The sequence below is a fragment of the Callithrix jacchus genome, chromosome 3 (assembly GCF_049354715.1).
Source record: "Callithrix jacchus isolate 240 chromosome 3, calJac240_pri, whole genome shotgun sequence".
Taxonomy (NCBI): domain Eukaryota; kingdom Metazoa; phylum Chordata; class Mammalia; order Primates; family Cebidae; genus Callithrix; species Callithrix jacchus.
Window position 1 is genome coordinate 190926276 of NC_133504.1, and position 19398 is coordinate 190945673.

A 19398-nucleotide genomic window follows, 5' to 3' on the forward strand; every position below is an offset into this window, starting at 1 on the left:
TACTTAAAATTTTTCTTTTCTCCGATAATGTGGAAAATATGTCACTTGGTTTATGGTGGCAAATTCTGTTTAAATTCGTGTCAGCTATTTAGATGGGGGGCCAGATGCTTGATTTATTTAATTAACTAATTTTTTGAGACAGAATCTGTCTCTCAGGCTGGAGTTCAGTGGAATGATCTCGGCTCAATTGATTCTCCTGCCTCAGCCTCCTGAGTAGATAGGATTATAGGCGTACACCACCACACCTGGCTAGTTTTTGTATTTTCAGTAGAGATGGGGTATCACCCTGTTGGTCAGGCTAGTCTCAAACTCCTGACTGCAAGTGATCTACCCACCTTGGCCTTCCAGAGTGCTGACATTATAGGCATAAGCCGCCATGGCCTGCCCAGTTTAAATGCTTGATTTATACTGTCCGCATCCAAAACTTCACTTGCTCAGCCCAGGGGTCCAACAGGGCTGATCAAGGTGGGGATGGTAGCTGGTAGCTGTGTGTCTCCATAATTACCCAAGTCAGTTATAGTCATGTTACTAGATTTATTTGAAGATTTAATACCATTTTTCAAATCTCAAGAAGTATTTGAGTAAATTGCTTGCTTCTAAATTGGTTACCTAGAAAATAAGTTCTTTATCTATTTACTGTGATATCTGGATTGAGTCTCTATTTTGCTTTTTTCTTAATATCCTATCTATATTATTGGATGATTGATGCCCATTTTCTATGGTTATAAATATAGACATTTTAAAGTTGGTGTATAAATTTTTCAAAATAACTTCATTGTATTTCCTGTTTTAAAGTATTAGAATTAATATATGGGTATTTACCTTATGTTAATCTTACATTTAGGATTTTGTGAAAATGGAAAATTATGAGGCATTGGTAGGCTTTGATCTCTGTAAGACACCGCTCTCCAGTGTTGCTCAGAAGATTATGTCTGCTATTCATTCAGGTGATTTAGTGGATTCTAAGACTTGGGGAAAGAGTACAGAGAGTAAGTAATTTTTATGAACCTTTCTCTCTCTTGATACTTTGAATGTTAATTATTCTAAAGGATAAGAATTGAAAATGGAATGCATGTAGACAGATGCCCAGTTCCCACTCCTTTTACACTCATTTAATGTAGACTGAGCTTCTGCTCACTAACTTTCATGTTCCCTTAACTTTTATTGCTTTAAAAATGTAACACTTTCTTCCTTGTTCCAGGTGTTTCTGTCAAATATTTCCTTAGAATGGATTAGGTTTTTTACTATCTTCAAAAGAGATGTTTTAATCTTGGTTCTCAGGTCGTGGAACCCATACATAGTATTTGCTGTTGTGTGTGGTGAGCAAGAGATATGTTTTTGACAATATGTGTATTATACTGACATGGAAATGTAAACTCTTAGGTGGCAAGGATTATTGGATCAGTATATATGTGTTTATGACATGCGGCATAATAGTAAAAGCAGTGATATGCTCACAGATGTCACTGAAATGTTTATAACATCAGGGTTTTTGGTGTTTTATTTTGTTTTTGGGTTTTTTTTTTTTGCTAACTAGAAAAGTAGTTTTTATTTTAAATTTGTAAGTCTGGGTCAATAATTTGTGGTTGGTTGCTCTTTCTACAAAATAAGGCATAAGTGAGTGAGATATAATTGAGTAATGAAATTGAAATGAAATAATTGAGAGTGTTGGCAAATATTAGCGCAAAAGCTCTCATAAACACAACTTCTTAAGATACAGTGACACTATCTATTCAGGCATGTTGCTTATATACCTTACTGCAGTAGAAGTCACACTAATAAAGAATTTTTGAGTGTGAATTACATGCCTAGCAATTGATAGTGTAAAACACTATCATAATCACATTTATTATTCCATATATTTTTTGAGTAATAGAGTGGGTATATACTTGACAGAGGTGGAAATATATTTCCCTTCAAAAACTGGTAAGAATAATGAAATGCCTCTGGCAGCTATAATATGAGGCTCTGATGAAAAATTTATGATAGTCCATCTCCTGTCAACTCTTGTCGTTGTTCTAAAATACCCTGTTAATGCCTGTGACAATCACTTGAGTCCAGGAGTTCAAGTCCAGCCTAGGCAACATAGCAAGATCCTATCTCTAAAAATAAAATACCCCATTAAAATGTTAAAATCCTGGTTTTTGTTAAGGTTATTGAGAAGATAATAGAAAAAAATATACCACTTTTCTCTCAATTCTTAGATTGGGAAAAATAGTGAAATTTTCATAAGGATTGTATTTTCTATTGCTGTGTAACGTTATTACTACAAGCTTACTGGCTTAAAACAACACAATTATTGTTGTACAGTTTCTGTGCGTCAGGAGCCTGTACCTGACTCCACCGGGTCCTCTGCAAGGGTGCACTCCAGGTGTCAGCCAGGGCTGGTGTGTCTCTCGAGGCTGCAGCAGGGAAGCATTCTCTTCTAAGTTCACATGGTTGTTAACAGAATTCAGTTTCTTGTAGACTTTCAAACCGAGGGTCTCAGTTTCTCGCTGGTGCCTGGAAGGCATCCCCAGTTTCTGTCATGTGATCCTCTCTGTGGGCAGCCTACAGTATGGCAAGGCAGCTCACCTTTTTCTTTTTCTTTTTTTTTTTTTTTTGAGACAGAGTTATGCTCTTTTGCCTGGACTGGAGTGCAGTAGCATGATCTTGGCTCACTGCAACCTCCACCTCCCAGGTTCAAGTGATTCTCCTGCCTCAGCCTCCTGAGTAGCTCAGATTACAGGCACACGCCACCATGCCCAGCTAATTTTTGTATTTTTAGTAGAGACGGGGTTTCACCATGTTGGTCAGGCTAGTCTTGAACTCCTGACCTCGTGATCCACCTGCCTCGGCCTCCCAAAGTGCTGAGATTACAGGTGTGAGCCACTGCTCCTGGCCTGCAGCTCATTTTTTCTAAGCCAGCAAAAGTCTCCTTAGCAAGACTGACATTACAGTTTTATGTAATGTGATCACATACATGCTGCTGCCTTTTCTGTGTTCTGTTGGTTAGAAGCTCATCAGTAGTCCCATTCACACTCAAAGGGACAGAGGGTTACCCAAGGACCTGATACCAAGAGGCAGGGATCATAGGGCCACCTTGGTGTCTTTCCACCACAGATGCTCACCAGTTTCATTCCTTTATCATATGAATCCAAATTAAAGTTGGATTACTGGTGGATTATTGATGAGTAATGCTGGACCTAAAGTTTTAATTGACTCCTGGATTCTTGTCAAATACTGAGCTGTTACTATGTCAAATTCTTACTTCTAAGAAAAATATTGTAAACTAGCCTTTCATTTCCATGAGCCTATTTCATACCAAATAAATATCGAAATTAAACTCAGAAATTAATGGAAATAAACTACAAATACTTGCTTTTAAAAACACTAAGTCACACCAAACTGTATTTAAACCTGTGATACTAGTCATTTTGGGGTCTAATTTTTTTATCTGCTAGACTGACTGACAGGTGACTCGAGATACACATTCAGTAAAGATTGGATTGTTATATCTTCTTGAACCAGGTATAGATATTTAAAAACGCTTTGTCGGGCCGGGCGTGGTGGCTCAAGCCTGTAATCCCAGCACTTTGGGAGGCCAAGGCGGGTGGATCACAAGGTCAAGAGATTGAGACCATCCTGGTCAACATGGTGAAACCCCGTCTTTACTAAAAATACAAAAAATTATCTGGGCATGGTGGCGCGTGCCTGTAATCCCAGCTACTTGGGAGGCTGAGGCAGGAGAATTGCGTGAACCCAGGAGGTGGAGGTTGCCGTGAGCCGAGATCGCACCATTGCACTCCAGCCTGGGTAACAAGAGCGAAACTCCGTCTCAAAAAAAAAACAGTTTGTCATGAAAAACACTAAAAATACAAAACTTAAATTAATGTCAGAGAACATCCATGTAACTACCACTTACATTGCCAACACCTCAAAATTTACTTCTGAATTAAAATCTCTCCCTGCTCAAATGTAACCATGATCCTGCCTTTTATGGCAACTACTTCATAGTCATGGGCATTTTATATTGTTCCAGATGCCTTTTTGGCAGCGATTACTCATTGCTTACCTCATGGAATCCATCCTTCTTTTCTGAGGCATACAGTTACACTACATGGCTCAGTCTTGTTTCAGTCAGGTTTGACCAATTGGCCAGGTGCCTGTCAGTGAGTTGTGAACTCAAATGGGTGCCATTTCCAGGTGAGGCTCCAAGATAGCTTGCCTGCTTCTCTGGCCTCTTTGCTTCCCACCAGTTGGAGCCAAAATGATTCTTCTCCAGCCCTGCAAATAAGAGTGTCCTAGAGATTGTGGAACAACATGCTAGAAGGATGCTGGGCCCTGAGTGACTTGAAAAATAGCTATACCACCTATTGAGACCATTGACCTCAGAACATGAGAGAGAAATAAACTTTTTCTTTTCTTTTTCTTTTTTTGGAGACAGGGTCTTGCTCTGTTGCCCAGGCTGAAATTCATAGGTCATTGCAGTCTAAACCTCCCAGGTTCAAGCAATCTTCTCACCTCAGCCTCCTGAGCAGCTGGGACTTCAGGCAATTGCCACCGTGTCTGGCTGGTTTTTCGTTTGTTTTGTGGAGACAAGGTGTTGCTATGTTGCCCAGGCTGGTCTCCAACTCCTGGGCTTACACGATTCTCCTGCCTCTCAAAGTACTGGTATTACAGGCATGAGCCACGGTACCTGGCCTACTGTTTTTTAGTGTTTCAGATTTTTTCCTCAACATTTTTGGGGAGTCTCTTTGTAGTACATTAGGAAGTGTTTTTGTGTTTAAACAAAAACTAAAGTCAGTAATTCCACACAATTTTCTTTTCTTTCTTTGTTTCCTTTTTTTTTTTTGAGATGGAGTGAGGGAGTCTTGCTCTTTCACCTAACCTGGAGTGCAGTGGTGCAATCTCAGCTCTCTGCAACCTTTCCCTCCTGGGTTCAAGGTATTCTCTTGCCTCAGCCTCCTGAGTAGCCTGGATTACAGGTGCCTGCCACCATGCCTGGCTAATTTTCGTCTTTTTAGTAGAGGCAGGGTTTCACCATGTTGGTTAGGCTGGTCTCAAACTCCTGACCTCAAGTGATCCACCTGCCTCGGCCTCCCAAATACATTTTTAAAAATGTATATACTTATATAGATTATACATACAACATTTTAATATCAAATTGTGAGAAGATTCAAGTTCTTTTTTGCTTGTCGGACCCTCTCATTGTTAACCTATGTTAACAACTTAGTATGTACCTTTTATATTTTTGTTAATTTTTTTTCTGTGATTATAATTTATGTGACTGGACAGTCATGTGCTGCATAATGAATGATGTTTTGGTCAATGACAGACTGAATATATGTTGGTGGTCCCATAAGATTGTAATGGATCTGAAAAATTCCTGTCTCCTAGTGATAGTCGTAGCTATCCTGTTATAACACAACGCTTTACTTTTTCCCCCAAGACAGTTTCACTCTTGTCACCCAGGCTGGAGTGCAGTGGCCCGATCCCAGCTCACTGCAACCTCCTGCTCCTAGGTTCAAGGGATTCTCCTGCCTCAGCCTTCGGAGTTGCCGGGATTATAGGTACCCACCACCATGCCCGGCTCATTTTTGTCTTTTTAGTAGAGACAGGGATTCACCATGTTGGCCAGGCTGGTCTTGAACTCCTGACCTCAGGTGATCCACCTGCCTCAGCCTCCCAAAGTACTGAGATTGCAGGCATGAGCCACCATGCCCAGGCACATTACGTTTTTATTGTGATGTTGGCATGAACCTGCTGCACTGCCAGGTGTATAAAAGTATAGCACTCTGTATATAGTGTACAGCTATGTCATACAGTCCACTTGCACAAACCTAGATGGTATAGCCTACTACACTGTACTATACTATGTATATACATAGTGCCAGGTGTGTAAAAGTACAGTCCTATGTATATACAATTATGTGCAATACATAGTACTTGACAACAAATGACTGTTACTGGTTTATATATTTACAACACTATATATGCTTTTTGTCATTATTTTAGGGTGTACTATACTATGTATATACATAGTGCCAGGTGTGTAAAAGTACAGTACTATGTATATACAATTATGTGCAATACATAGTACTTGATAACAAATGACTGTTACTGGTTTATATATTTACAATACTATATATGCTTTTTTTCATTATTTTAGAGTGTACTCCTACTTATGAAAAAATAGTTAATTGTAAAACAACCCAGGCAGGTCCTCCAGGAGGTATCCAGAAGAAGGTACTGTTACCATAGGAAGTGACAGCTCCGTATGTGTTATTGCCTCTGAAGACCTTCTGGAGGGACAAGATACGGAAGTGAAAGACAGTAATACTGATGCTCTCTACCCTGTGTAGGCCTAGGCTAATGGGTGTGTTTGTCTTAGTTTTAAACAAAGTTTAAAACGTTTTTTTAAAAGTTAGGTATCTTAATAATAGAGAAAAGGTTATGGAATCAAGATAAAAAGAAAAAATATTCTTGTTCAGCTATACAGTGTGTTTTTATCTTAAGCTAAATGTTATAAAAGAGTTCAAAAGTTTAAAAAATTTGAAAGTGTATAAAGTAAAAAATGTTAAAGTACACCGAGGTTAATTTATTACTGAAGAAAGAAAATCTTTAAAAATAAATGCAGTGTGTCCTAAGTGTATAGTGTTTATGAAGTCTACATAGTGTATGGTAACGCACTAGGGCTTCACATTCACTCTCCACTCACTGACTCACCCAGAGCAACTTCCACTCCTGCAAGTTCCGTTTATGGTAAGTGCCCTATATCAGTACCATTTAAAAAGTCTTGTATACTGTGCTCACTTCAGCAGCACAGATACCAAAATTGGATACAGAGAAGATTAGCATGGCCCCTGCGCAAGGATGACGTGCAAGTTCGTGAAGCGTTCCATATTTTTTAAAATCTTTTATACTGTATTTTTACCTATATTTAGATACTCAAATACTTAGCATTGTGTTACAGTTGCCTGCAGTGTTCGGTGCAGTAGCATGCTGTACAGGTTTGTAGCCTAGGAGCTATAGGCTATAGACCATACAGCCTAGGAGTATAGTAGGCTATGCCATTTAGGTTCATGTAAGTTCAGTATATGACAGCAGTCCCCAACCTTTTTGGCACCAGGGATTGGTTTCATGGAAGACCATTTTTCTATGGGATGGGGACGGGGGGATGGTTTTGGGATGAAACTGTTCCATCTCAGATCATCAGGCATTAGATTCTCATAAGGAGCCTGCAACCTATTCCTTGTAGGATTCATGCTCCTTTGATAATCAAATGCTGCTGCAGATCTGACAGAAGGTAGAGCTCAGGTGGTAATGCTTACTCACCTGCTGCTCACGTCCTGCTATGTTGCCTGGTTCCTAGGAGACTACAGACAGATACTAGTCCTCAGCTCAGGGGTCTGTGAGGTTTGCATAACAATGAAATCGCCTAATGATGCATTTTTCAGAACATACCCCTGCATGACTGTAATTATAGCTTGTATATATCTGTGCCAACCTGACCCCCTTTGTCAGGTGGCATTGGCCGAGGCATTTTTTGCAACGTGTCACATTTCAGCTTCCCCAGGTTCAGTTCTTCTGATTTCCAAGGCCACTCATCAGTAAACTGCTGACAAATCTCAGTCTCAGGGAACCTGATCTGCTGCCGTTGGTGGCAGGAGTGGTCTGAGAAAGTAGACGTGAGTTTGGAGTTGGAGTTTGGTTTCCCTCAGGTAAGCTGGCACTGATGACCTCATCACAAGTTATGGGTAGAATACGAATCTGGCTCAAGGTGGGTTTGGCTTACCAATGGGAGCAACTGCACCAGCTGGGACAATACTGCACATCTGAGAAGTACAAGGCAGTTGAAGACAATGGAACTAAATTGGGCGTGGCTGGGAATAGATTCTTTGGAAAAATACCAAAAAAAAAAGGCTGGGGGCAATAAGCAATTAAGGCTAAACTTGAAAGCCAGAGGGCTTCCTGGGCAGCCTGTAAAGAGACAGCCTGTAGCCATAGACCCAAGACTGAGTCCTGCTTAGTCCTGATTACTCCAGAGAAACCTGAATTTTCAGCCCTGGTGGTGTGCTGTTGTTTTGTTTTGTTTTTAAAGACACCTAGGCTGGAGTGCAGTGGCTCACTTTAACCTCTGCCTCTGGGGCTCAGGTGATTCTCCAGAGTAGCTGAGACTACAGACACACACACCACACCAGGCTAGTGTTTTGTTTTGTTTTCAATATTTAGTAGAGATGAAGTTTCGCCATGTTGCCCAGTCTGGTCTCGAATCCCAGGGCTCAAGAAGCTTGTCTTGGCCCACCAAAGTGTTGAGACTACAGGCATGAGCCATCCCTGCCTGGCCAAGATTAAGGTCTTGATCTGAGAAAAGAAGGACCAGACCCTGAGATACAGGATGGGAACCTTTGGATTGGTATATTTTAAACTTGATTGAGACACCATAGGGAGAAAAAAAAAGACCTCCAGGATCAATCAGATCAGCTTGGTCAACATGGCGAAAACCTGTGAATGTAAAATATCAGACAGCTCTCAGTCCATTTAGAAAGTTTATTTTGCCCAGGTTAAGGACACACCTATGACACAGCCTTACAATGCCCTGAGACATGTGCCCAAGGTGGCTGGGGGTAGTTGGCTTTTTTACATTTTTGGAAGACATGAGATATCAATATCTGTAAGCTGTAACTGATTTGGTCTGGTAAGGCAGGACAACTCGAAGTGGGGACTTCCAGATTAGAAGTAGATAAAGAGGGGCCAGGCAGGATGACTCACACCTGTAATCCCAGCATTTTGGGAGGCCAAACCGAGTGGATCCCCTGAGGTCAGGAGTTCAAGACCAGCCTGGCCAACATGGTGAAACCCTGCCTCTGCTAAAAATAAAAAATTAGCCGGGCACGGTGGCAGGCACCTGTAATCCCAGCTACTCAGGAGGCTGAGGCAGGAGAAGGGCTTGAACTGGGAGGCAGAGGTTGCAGTGAGCCGAGATCACACCACTGCACTCCAGCCTGGGGGGTACAATGAGGCTCTGTTTCTTTTTCTTTCTTTCTTTCTTTTTTTTTTTTTACTACTTTTGAAGAGACTGTTTCAAAAGAGACTCTTTCAAAAACAAAAGGTTGCATTCTTTTGAGTTCTTGATCAGCCTTCCACTGAATACACAATTTAGTGAATCTATTTTTACAGAAACAACAGGGGAGAGAAGGTCAGATACGCATCTGTCTCAGGTGAACCTCAGGGGGATAGAATTTGACTTTGAATAGAATGGGAGGCAGGTTTGCCCTAAGCAGTTTCCACCTTCACTTTTCCCTTTACCTTAGTGACCTGGAGTTCCCAAGATTTATTTTCCTTTCACAGCCATCTCTACAAATAAATTAGTGGGGCATGATGGACTGTTTGGGTGGCTGTAATCCTAGCTATTTGGATGCCTGAGGAAGGGTGATTGTCATATGAGTTTGTGAGGTGGAGGTTGCAAGGAGCTGAGATTATGCCATTGCACTCCAGCCTGGGTAACGAGTGAGACCCTGTTTCAAAAAAATATAATACATTTTATTTAAAAAATAAATCTTGAGTATCGGATACCTCTGAGACCTGCAGAAATGGCCCCACTATGAGCGCTTCCCCCCAAGCTTTGCTTGAAAACAATGCAGAGCTTCTGTCTTGAGAAACCAGACATGCTCCCTCACTATTTTGTAATACTTTAGGAAAAGTTTTTAGGGTGGGGAGGGAGGAACAAAAAAAACAAACTTCATAATTCCCCAAATCTTTTTGTATAGTTATACATACACATACATATGTCATTTTATATGAAATTGTGAAAAGATTCATAAATGTATTGTTCAGGCTTTTTCTTTTTTGCTGTCACCTCCTCTCCTGGTCATTAAGTCACGAAATAACCCAGCTGAAAAGTATTGGGCCTGTTACAGAAGTGCATGAGATAGTCCAGTCAGGGGACAGAAACCATAGATAATTTGAACAGGGAATGTTTCAGGCATTAATAACTAGCAGGATTAGGTACCAAGGAATAAAGCAATAGCAGACACAGGGAGCAGCTTCCTCCCCTAGGGCTGAAGTGGGGTGCTGAAGGAAGGGACAAGTTTAGCAGAATTACTCCCCTCAAGACTGAGATTCAGATTGTCAGGGGGTGTGGATGTAGCCCACTGGGTGGCCAAGAAGTTGACTGAAGTGCCACATCAGTCTGGCAGGTGGGCACCCACCTATGGATATCACTGAACTCACTGAGAAGTTGGCAGGGGTGCCCATGAAACTCAGTAGGAAGCTGCCCACAGGGGTTGACTGAAACTTGCTGAAGAGCTGGCTAGAATGTCTGCGTGAGTAGCTGGGGAGTGGCCAGAGGGGCTGCTCCTGGGTGTCTAGTACACTAGCTAAGAGCTGCAGGAGTGAGAAGAAAGGGAAGCACAGCAACCAGAGGCTCCTTCTCTGGCAGCATCCCTCTAGCACCCTCTGCTGACAGAGCTAAACATTGTGCCAGGTGGCAAAGGAGGTGAATTTTCAGTAGTGCATGCTGTGCGACGAGGGGTGAATTTGTAGCTGAGAGGCAGTATGTTGATAACTGGCAAAGGGACGAAAGAGATTCTACTCCAAAGGAACTATGGGATCTAACAGGCCATATACAAGCAGGCCTGGGAGAGTACCTACGGGTGGGCTGGGTCTGAGGGTGCTGGATCAAGGCAGGTGAAACCTTAAGCTTAAGGATAAGGGAGAGTTTATTGATGTGAGATCACTCCAGAGACACTAGATTTGACCATCCAATGAAGATTCCAAGAGATGGTGCTAACATACCACCAGGATGGCTCTTAGTTCCTTGTAGGAGAGGGTTCACACTAAGTGAAGTAGAAATGTTAGAACTGCCAGGGCAGATGGTAAAAGAAGGCATAGAAATCCAGGAGAGGTGACCATGCTAGAATGGCCATATTGTGGAGGGCTGGGAAACTCAGCAGGTAACAGTGTTCTGCAGAAGGGCCCTCTGGGTGCTGTCCCGAGAGTGCTGATGAGGGAGCAGGCAGTGTCAGCTTCACTGACAATCTCAGTGCTGTCCTCCGTGGACCAGGGCTGATGATAGGAGCTGCCTCCTGATAACAGGGAGGGAGATAGGATCCTGATATAGAAGCCAGGTGGTGGTGCCTGTCAGAAGCAGGGTAGGCACAGTTCTCATAAAGTGACTTCAGACCTGGAACTGACTGACCGAAGGAGAGCCCAGGTCCTCAGGAAGAAGGACTATGCAACACCATGACAAGTGTATATGGCAGTTTTTCCTCCTGTCTTTCCCCCAGGGGAAGCTGTGGCCATTTACTCTGGGAACTTATACATGGGGGCAGGGGAAATACTGAAACATTCATATAATATTGATAACTGGAGACCTAAAGTATCATCATGGTTCCTCTGTTGGAGGCATGAGGACTCAAGCAATAAATGGAACCTTGACCCAGATTACACCATAATGGGAGGGCTCACTGCAAAGCCATTTTCCAAGTCCCTGAATGTTATTTGGAATGAACAGACTATTAGAAGAACCCTCAGATACTGGTTCCTTGGCCTGAGGATAAGAGCTCCCATAGTAAGTAAGCTAAAGTGGATAACGCTGAAACTGTCTTCCCTGCAAAGATAGTGAATTAATATAGCAGTATAGCAGCCTAGGAGAAATGGCAGAAGTTAGTGCCATCTTTAAACACAGGATTCAGGGCACAGGGTGGTCCCTGTCATATATTCACTTAGGTGCTTACAGAAGTCAGATCCTACAGAATAACAATTGACACCACAAATAGTTATGACCAAGTTAGAGCCCTAATGACAGCTGCTGGGCTGGATATGGCATACGCAATTAACAAGGTCTCAGGTATATCAAATGCACTTACTGATTTGGTGAACATATTCTTTGCCATCCTGCAGAAATATTCACTCTAAATGGACAATATAAATTTGCACCTTGCTCCAGGGCTACGTTATCCAGCCACCCACTGTTTTGATGACATCATGCCAATCAGCGTAATCAAGAAATGGCAAGTTTGTTAGAAGTCTTGCTGTCCAACACATGGGAGATAAACTCACAGATATTCTGGGACCCACCACAACCATGAAGTTTTTGGAAGTTCGGTGGTCTGGGGGTACGTAGGATGTCCACTTGCAAGGAAAGGACAAATTAGTGCCTTTTTTTTTTAAAGAGACTATCTCACTATGTTGTCCAGGCTAGCCTCAAGCTCTTGGGGGCAAAGTGATCTGCTTCAGTCTCCTGAGTAGCTGAAGCTACAAGTGCACACCTGGCTAAATTACTGCATTTTTAGGAATTAAGCATTGGGAAGAGAGATCCAAGATGGCTGACCACTAGCAGCTCAGGCTTGTAGCTCCCGGTGAAAGCGCAGAGAACGAGAGGACGCCACACTTTCAGACAAATCTTTCTTGCACAAGGACCAGAAGATTCCCAGTGGAGGAGCCCCATGGGTCGGCAGCGCGACTCTTGCAGACGGCTCTGCGGTTTTGCCGGTGTCCTGGTGTGGCAGTTCTTGGTGCAGAGTAAAAGGGACTGGTTCCCCTTTTGGCCGACGTTTGGAGTTGATTGAAGAAGGGATTCGGGAGGGAAGCCAGATGGGAGACTCCCGGACAGAAAAGCACCAAGAATCTTGATGCCGCTGTTTTAACCGGCTCAGTGGGTTGCTCACATTTCAGCCCTGGGAATTAACAAGTTGGACATCCACTCAGAGACCTAATTTGAAAGTGGGTAATTACAAAGACAACAGGTGGATAAATTTACAATGATGGGAAGAAACCAGAGTAAAAAGGCTGAGCATACTCAAAATCAGAATGCCTCTCCCTCTACAGAGGATCATAGTTCCTCATCCACAGAGGAATAAGGCCTGATGGAGAACGAGTGCATTCCAATAACAGAATTAGGCTTCAGAAGGTGGATAATAAGAAACTTCTGTGAGTTAAAAGAACATGTTCTAGCCCAATATAAAGAAACTAAGAACTTTGAAAAAAGATTTGATGAAATTCTAACAAGAATAGACAGTTTAGAGAGGAATATAAGTGAATTAATTGAACTGAAGAATACTATACGAGAACTCTGAGAAGTATGCACAGGTTTTAACACTTGAATTGATCAAGCAGAAGAAAGGATATCAGAGGTCGAAGACCAACTTAATGAAATGAAATGAGAAGACAAGATTAGAGAAGAAGAAGTAAAAAGGAATGAGCAAAGTCTCCAAGAAATATGGGACTATGTGAAAAGACCTAATTTACGTTTGATAGGTGTACCCGAATATCATGAAGAGAATGAATCCAAGCTGGAAAGTATTTTTCAGGATATTATTTAGGAAAACTTCCCTAACCTAGTAAGGTGGGACAATACTCATCTCCAGGTAATACAGAGAACGCCACAAAGATATTCTTCAAGTAGAGCAACCCACGACACATAATTGTTAGATTCACCAGGGTTGAAATAAAAGAGAAAATTCTAAGGGCAGCTAGAGAGAAAGGTCAGGTTACCCATAAAGGGAAGCCTATCAGACTTACAGCAGATCTCTCAGCAGAAACCCTACAAGCTAGAAGAGAGTGGGGGTTAATATTCAATACCCTCAAAGAAAAGAATTTTCAACCCAGAATCTCATATCCAGCCAAACCAAGCTTCATAAATGAAGGAAAAATAAAATTTTTCACAAACAAGCAAGCACTCAGAGATTTCATCACCACCAGACCTGCTTTACAAGAGCTTCTGAAAGAAGCATTACACATAGAAAGGAACAACCAGTATCAGTCATCCCAAAAACTTACCAAAAGATAAAGAGTATCTCCATAATGAAGTATTTATATCAACTAATGGGCAAAATAGCCAGCCAGCATTAAATGACAATATTAAACTCACAAATATCAATATTAATCCTGAATTTAAATGGATTAAATGCCCCAATCCAAAACACAGACACACAAACTGAATAAAAAGTCAAAACACATCAGCACTCTGTATCCAGATCCATCTCATAAGCAAGGACACACAAAGACTCAAAACAAAAGGTTGGAGGAAGACCCACCAATCAAATGGAGAGGAAAGAAAAACAACAAAAAAAAAACAGGAGTCATAACTATTGTCTCTGACAAAATAGACTACAGTAGTAACCAAGACTAAAAGAAACAAAGAAGGACGTTACATAATGATAAAAGGATCAATGCAACAATAGGAGTCAATGATCATAAATATATATGCACCCAATATAGGGGCACCCAGATATATAAGACAAGTTTTCAATGACTTATAAAGAGACTTGTACTCCCACACTAATAGTGGGAGACTTTGACACCACATTGTTAATATTCGATGGATCAATGAGATAGAAAATTAACGAGACATTTATGATTTGAACTCATACCTGGAACAAGTAAACTCAGTGAATATTTATACAATTCTACACCCCAGGTCCACAGAACATACATTTTTTTTTAGTATCCCATTACACCTATTTTGAAAGTGACCACATAAATGGAAGCAAATCACTCTTCAGCATTTGCACAGCATTTCACAAATTTAAACAAAGTATTGGTTGGCTGTTTGTTATGTTCTTTCCTTACTCCTTTCTGTCTCTGCTGTTAAGCACAATTATCAGCATAAAAGAGGTTTTTAGTACTTATTTCTAGATTGCATTCCAGCCTGGGCAATAGAGCAAGACTCCTGTTCTCTCTTCCCCCCTTTTCTCTTTCTCTTTCTTTCTTTAAAAAAAAAAAAAAAAAAAAAATATATATATATATATATATAATTTAAAAAAAAGAATGAAGCATTAAGAATGAAGATGCCAACTGGCCAAGTCATCCTGCAACGTGGTTAATCACATTAACCATTAAGAATGAAGCATGACACCTGATAGGCATCTCTGGGTTTGGGGAGTGGAGGCAGCATATTCCACATTTGGGAATACTGACTGCATAGGAAAGCATCCTGTAAGAGGCCTAGGCTGTGAAGCAAGTGGCCAGCTACTTAGACTTCCAGCCCAACAGACCTTGTGATGTTAGAGGCATCTGTAGTGGGAAAAGATGCAATGTGATGCTCAATGCAAACTCCTAGAACTCTGGACCATGCAATCCCATCTGCAGAAAAGAATTACAAATAAACAAAACTGGCATGCTACTGGCCCCTGTAGAGATGGAGCATGAGGCCATGGTGACATCAAGTGACCATGAGCCAGAACTGCCAGCATGAGCTGGTTCTGTCAGACCCACCAAGAGGTGAGTGTGCAGCTGTTCATTGCAAGTTGGAAGTGGCTCATTTAGTATTACCTACAAGCAGGCACAAACAACCAAGCTTCTTGTGTGGCCCACACCCCATGACATCATCAGTGCTGGCACTGATACTTCTAAAGGGGCAGCCTGAAGCCCAGCTGATGGAGGCAGGAAAGTTCGAGCATGGTTCTTGGTGAGCGGGCTCTGAACAGCCTGATTTAAGCAGCCCTGAAAGACAGTGCGCGGGGAGACCCAGTAGGTAGAACTGGGTGGTACCCTTGACTACCAACTTATGTGGAAGGAGTAGTGGCCCCAATGTTAACACATTTGGAACTCTTGGGCAATGGTTAGTGGCTTGACAGGTTGCTCAGGTACCTGGAATAAGAAAGATGGGAAGATGAGGGACTTCCTGGAGTAAGGCATGTGGAGAGATCTGTGGGAACATGAAGTACCTCCCACCCAAGAACTTTCACCATGAGGACACGCCAAACCACATTAATGGGATGACTTCGCCAATTGACATCTACTAGCCTCTGCCATCTTCTGTGCCTGTCCTGGCACACTGGACTCTCTCATGGAGTAACCATGGGGTGGGTAGAGGCTGTGCATGGCCCATAGCATAGTGCTCCCCCTTACCAGAGCTCACCTAGCTATTTCTCTGCCGAACATCCAGTCTTCCAACAACAGAGACCAAACACTGAGTCCCCAGTTGCACGTTCCTTGGAGGGAAACAGTCATTTGACAAAACTGAACCCCTTGTGCCCTAGAAGTTACAGTGATTCATCTTGGCTGGAACCAACACGTGTTACAGGCATGGGTGTGCCTTTCCCATTCTCATGGATTCAGTCAGCTCTGTCATCCAAGTTTCACAGAGTGTTTGATCCACAGGATCCTGCACATGGCCAAGGAACTGCACCAGTGGACACATGGGAGGGGGAGCCACTGGCTGCCTCACAGCTGCACACCAAGAAGCTGCCAACCTGATGGAACAGCAGGATGGTCTGTGGAAGACCCAGCTCACCTCGTGCAGCCTGGAGGTGACACCTGCGATGAAGCAGTCACCTCCAGGGTGCAGTCTGCACTGCAGATCACTGACCACTACGTGGTGCCCTGTCCTCGGTTTGTGTAATAAATGGGTCTGGAAACAAAAATGTGAAAGTCATCACTCCCAATGACCCACTTAGAAATCTGTATTTCTACCCCACACACCTCTGGGTTCTTAAGGTTTAAAGGTCTTGACTCTCAAAGGGAAAACCTTTCCAGCAGGGGCACAGGAAGAATGCCACTTAATTTCCAGCTGTGGCTGCTGCCTGGTTATTTTGAGCTCCTTGTGCCAAGAAACTGGCTGGCAAGAAATGTAACTTCCATCTTCTAGGGTGACTGACCGTGGGCACCAGGAGGAGGTAGAGCTGTTACTACATAACTAGGGGCAGGGGAAACACCCAGGTAATGTGATTGGCCACCTCATAGTCCCCTGCCCACATTTGATGGCAAATGCAGGAGTTATGGGCCAGAGAAAGGCATGGTGGCCAGGGGTTTACCTCTCAGGGATGAGAGTTTGGGTTATCTGATCAGGTAAGCTAAGCTACCTAGAGCAGTAGAGGAGATAGGCAAGGGTGAGGAGACCCTAGCATGGGCAGTAGAGGAGGGAGATGAATGTAATTTGCAACCTTGAGGCCAGCTGCAGCAAGATGTAGTTTATCCCAGTACCTTCCTTTTATAAATTTCCCCAGGAAAAGGCCCACCAGAATCCTGCCAGACTGCTCCCAGAATGTCTCTGAAGCAAGTGGCAATGAGCAGCGCAGTGTGGACTGTAGTAAGCACTGTGGCACCCATATTCCTCCCCCTTTACTACTGAAGCACTGTCCCTGCTCCTGGGACAGCCCCTCCCCTTGATTGCTTGGTTGCAAAGAACTTCTTTGCCCAGGGGCCCACCACTTCCCCAGGAATGACCGGTCCAGTGATTAGTTTGTGCTGGAGTATAAAAGCCCAACTCCCTTGCCCCACTGGGAGACACCTCTGCAGGACCATGCTCTGCCCAGGGCAGGCCTTTGAGTGACTACATCCTAGCCATTGTCATTGGTTGGGTTCTGCCTCCTTCACTCTCCAGTCACCTTTTCAAATGCAAGCCTTCATCACAGAAGTGGTCTCCCAGGGGACCCAACCTGTGCCAGTGTATGTGCCTAACATCTTCATGTGCATAAATGGGGAGATTTGGTCATTATTCCTTAAAATGAGGTCATTGTCTTCAGCCAGCCTATAATTGGAGTCACTTTTCTCCCCAGCAATCTATGTTTTAACAAGGTCATTCTTTTTAGTGGATAATGTGTAATTTATTTCTCAGTTTTCTTCTGATTGGTATCTATTTTCAGCCCTTTGTCATAATGGGCAATCCTGCCGTAAAGGTTTCGATTTAAACATGTTTACTGTTGGATATATTTCTGCGCAACAGCTAAGAGTGAGATTGGTTAGAGGTTATTTGGTTAAGATGATATTATTTTCGATCTGTTTTTGTTGAGGCGAGAGCACTCTCTCATATATATATATGACTGAGATACATATATAAATGTATAACAGCACACATATCCTAAGTTAAATGTTTAGGTCAAAATTTCACAAACCTACACCCAGTTCAGGAAACATCACTAGCATTCCCAGAGGCCTATCTTGAGCTCCCTGTGAGTCACTTTCTCCTCCCAACTCCCAAGAGTGTTGTATGTATTGTTAATTTTAATAAGTCTTGACAGTTTGTCTTCTAGAAAGAATCTAACTATGTACATTTTTACTGGCAATGCATGAGACTACCTCTTCCCCTCTGTTTCCAGTTATAGTTAATTTGCATTTCCTGAATATTGTATTTGTTTCCTGTTTGGGTTTTCTATTGTGTGTATTGCCTCTTCCTATCCTTTGCTTATTTTTCTGTTGAGTTGTTTGTCCTACCTTGTAAATGTATAAGAACTTGTTGCGTAATCTAGCAATTAACCCTTTGTCACTTTGGTTCGAAATAGTTTTCCCAATGCATTTCTTTTCTTTTAGATGTGGTGCTAGTTGTACCAGCCCTATTAATTAATATATCCTTTTCTAGTGAATTGAAATACTATCTTTGTTGTATGTGAAGTCTTGGGATCAGTCTCTGGATTGTCTGTTCTGTTCTAGAGGTCTTTTCTCTCTTTTTTTTTAAACTTACATTTCTTGTCTCTTTTTACTTTGAAATTGTTTTATTAAATTAAAATATCCCTGTAGGTTCTCCAATTGAAAATTGTCTTAAATTTGGAAGAATTAAGCATTTTGTGATATATATCCTAATGCTATGTCTTCGCATTTTACAGATCTTGTTTTATGCCATTTAATAAAATTTTATGTTTTCATCTTTAAGGGCCTTGTATCTTTTCTATTATATTTATCCTAAGTGTAATGTTTCTATATTGTATATGAAATATTTCCCCCTATTTCCATTTCTAGGTTGTTATTGTTCCTGCAGGGCAAATGTATGTCACAGTGGTTAAGAGTACAGACTCCCAAATCATACTGCCTGAGGTTGAATCCTGGTTCTATCACTTACTGTTCAGCCCAGGCTTATTAAAATAAAACAAAATCTAAGCCCGAGGTTTATATTAATGATGTTTTGCTGAACCTTTAATTGTTCCACTGCAGTACTCAGCCTAAGAATCTCCCTAAACCTTCAATACTTTTAAGGTTTCTATAAATGTTGACCTTAGGTTTTTAGAGTTATGTATTCAAATGCAAATGCCAAATGATGATTTTCCGTAAACATTTTATGATTATATAGATCTGCAGTTAACTTGAAGGTACTTTACGTAAGTATTTATTGCAATGATACTAAGCATTTTAGTTGTGAATTTTATTACATTGTCTTAAGTAAGTTAATAACGAGTAAATAAGCATGATTATAGAGGATATTTCAGTGTTTCGTTAACTGTATGACCTGGATTTAACGTTTCTTTAATGCCCCATGTTTGTTTTTTGTTGTTTCTAAAAGCTATGGAAGTGATAAACAAGTCCAGTGTTAAGTATTCAGTACAACTTGAAGATGGGAAGAATCAATCAGAAAAAGAGGTAAATCATTGCAAATATGAGTAGTTTTAAACAGATAACCTTTGTTTGTTCAACAGACACTTGTTAAGTGTCCTACAGTTACTAGGCACTGTAGATACAACAGTTAAAGAAGAGGAGTTC

General features: G+C 41.8%; 1 protein-coding gene and 1 non-coding gene across 5 annotated transcripts in view; both read left to right on the forward strand.

Annotated features, from left to right (window-relative positions):
* Positions 1-19398, forward strand: part of POLN (DNA polymerase nu) — a 161537-nt gene that overhangs the window by 12622 nt on the left and 129517 nt on the right. For 3 of the 4 annotated variants that reach the window (XR_013533228.1, XM_035294609.3, XM_035294610.3), the window contains exons 1-2: positions 834-989; positions 19202-19278. Coding sequence is in view for 3 of the 4 variants with exons in the window: in XM_035294609.3 (XP_035150500.3) it covers positions 857-989; positions 19202-19278 (210 nt within the window). In the remaining variant the exon portion in view is untranslated. Of the gene's footprint in view, positions 1-833; positions 990-19201; positions 19279-19398 lie in introns of those variants that run through there. The other variant, XM_008993707.6, reaches the window with a different exon arrangement.
* Positions 6788-6890, forward strand: LOC118152508 (U6 spliceosomal RNA). Its single transcript, XR_004741268.1, has one exon. It is a non-coding gene; the product is annotated as a U6 spliceosomal RNA (small nuclear RNA).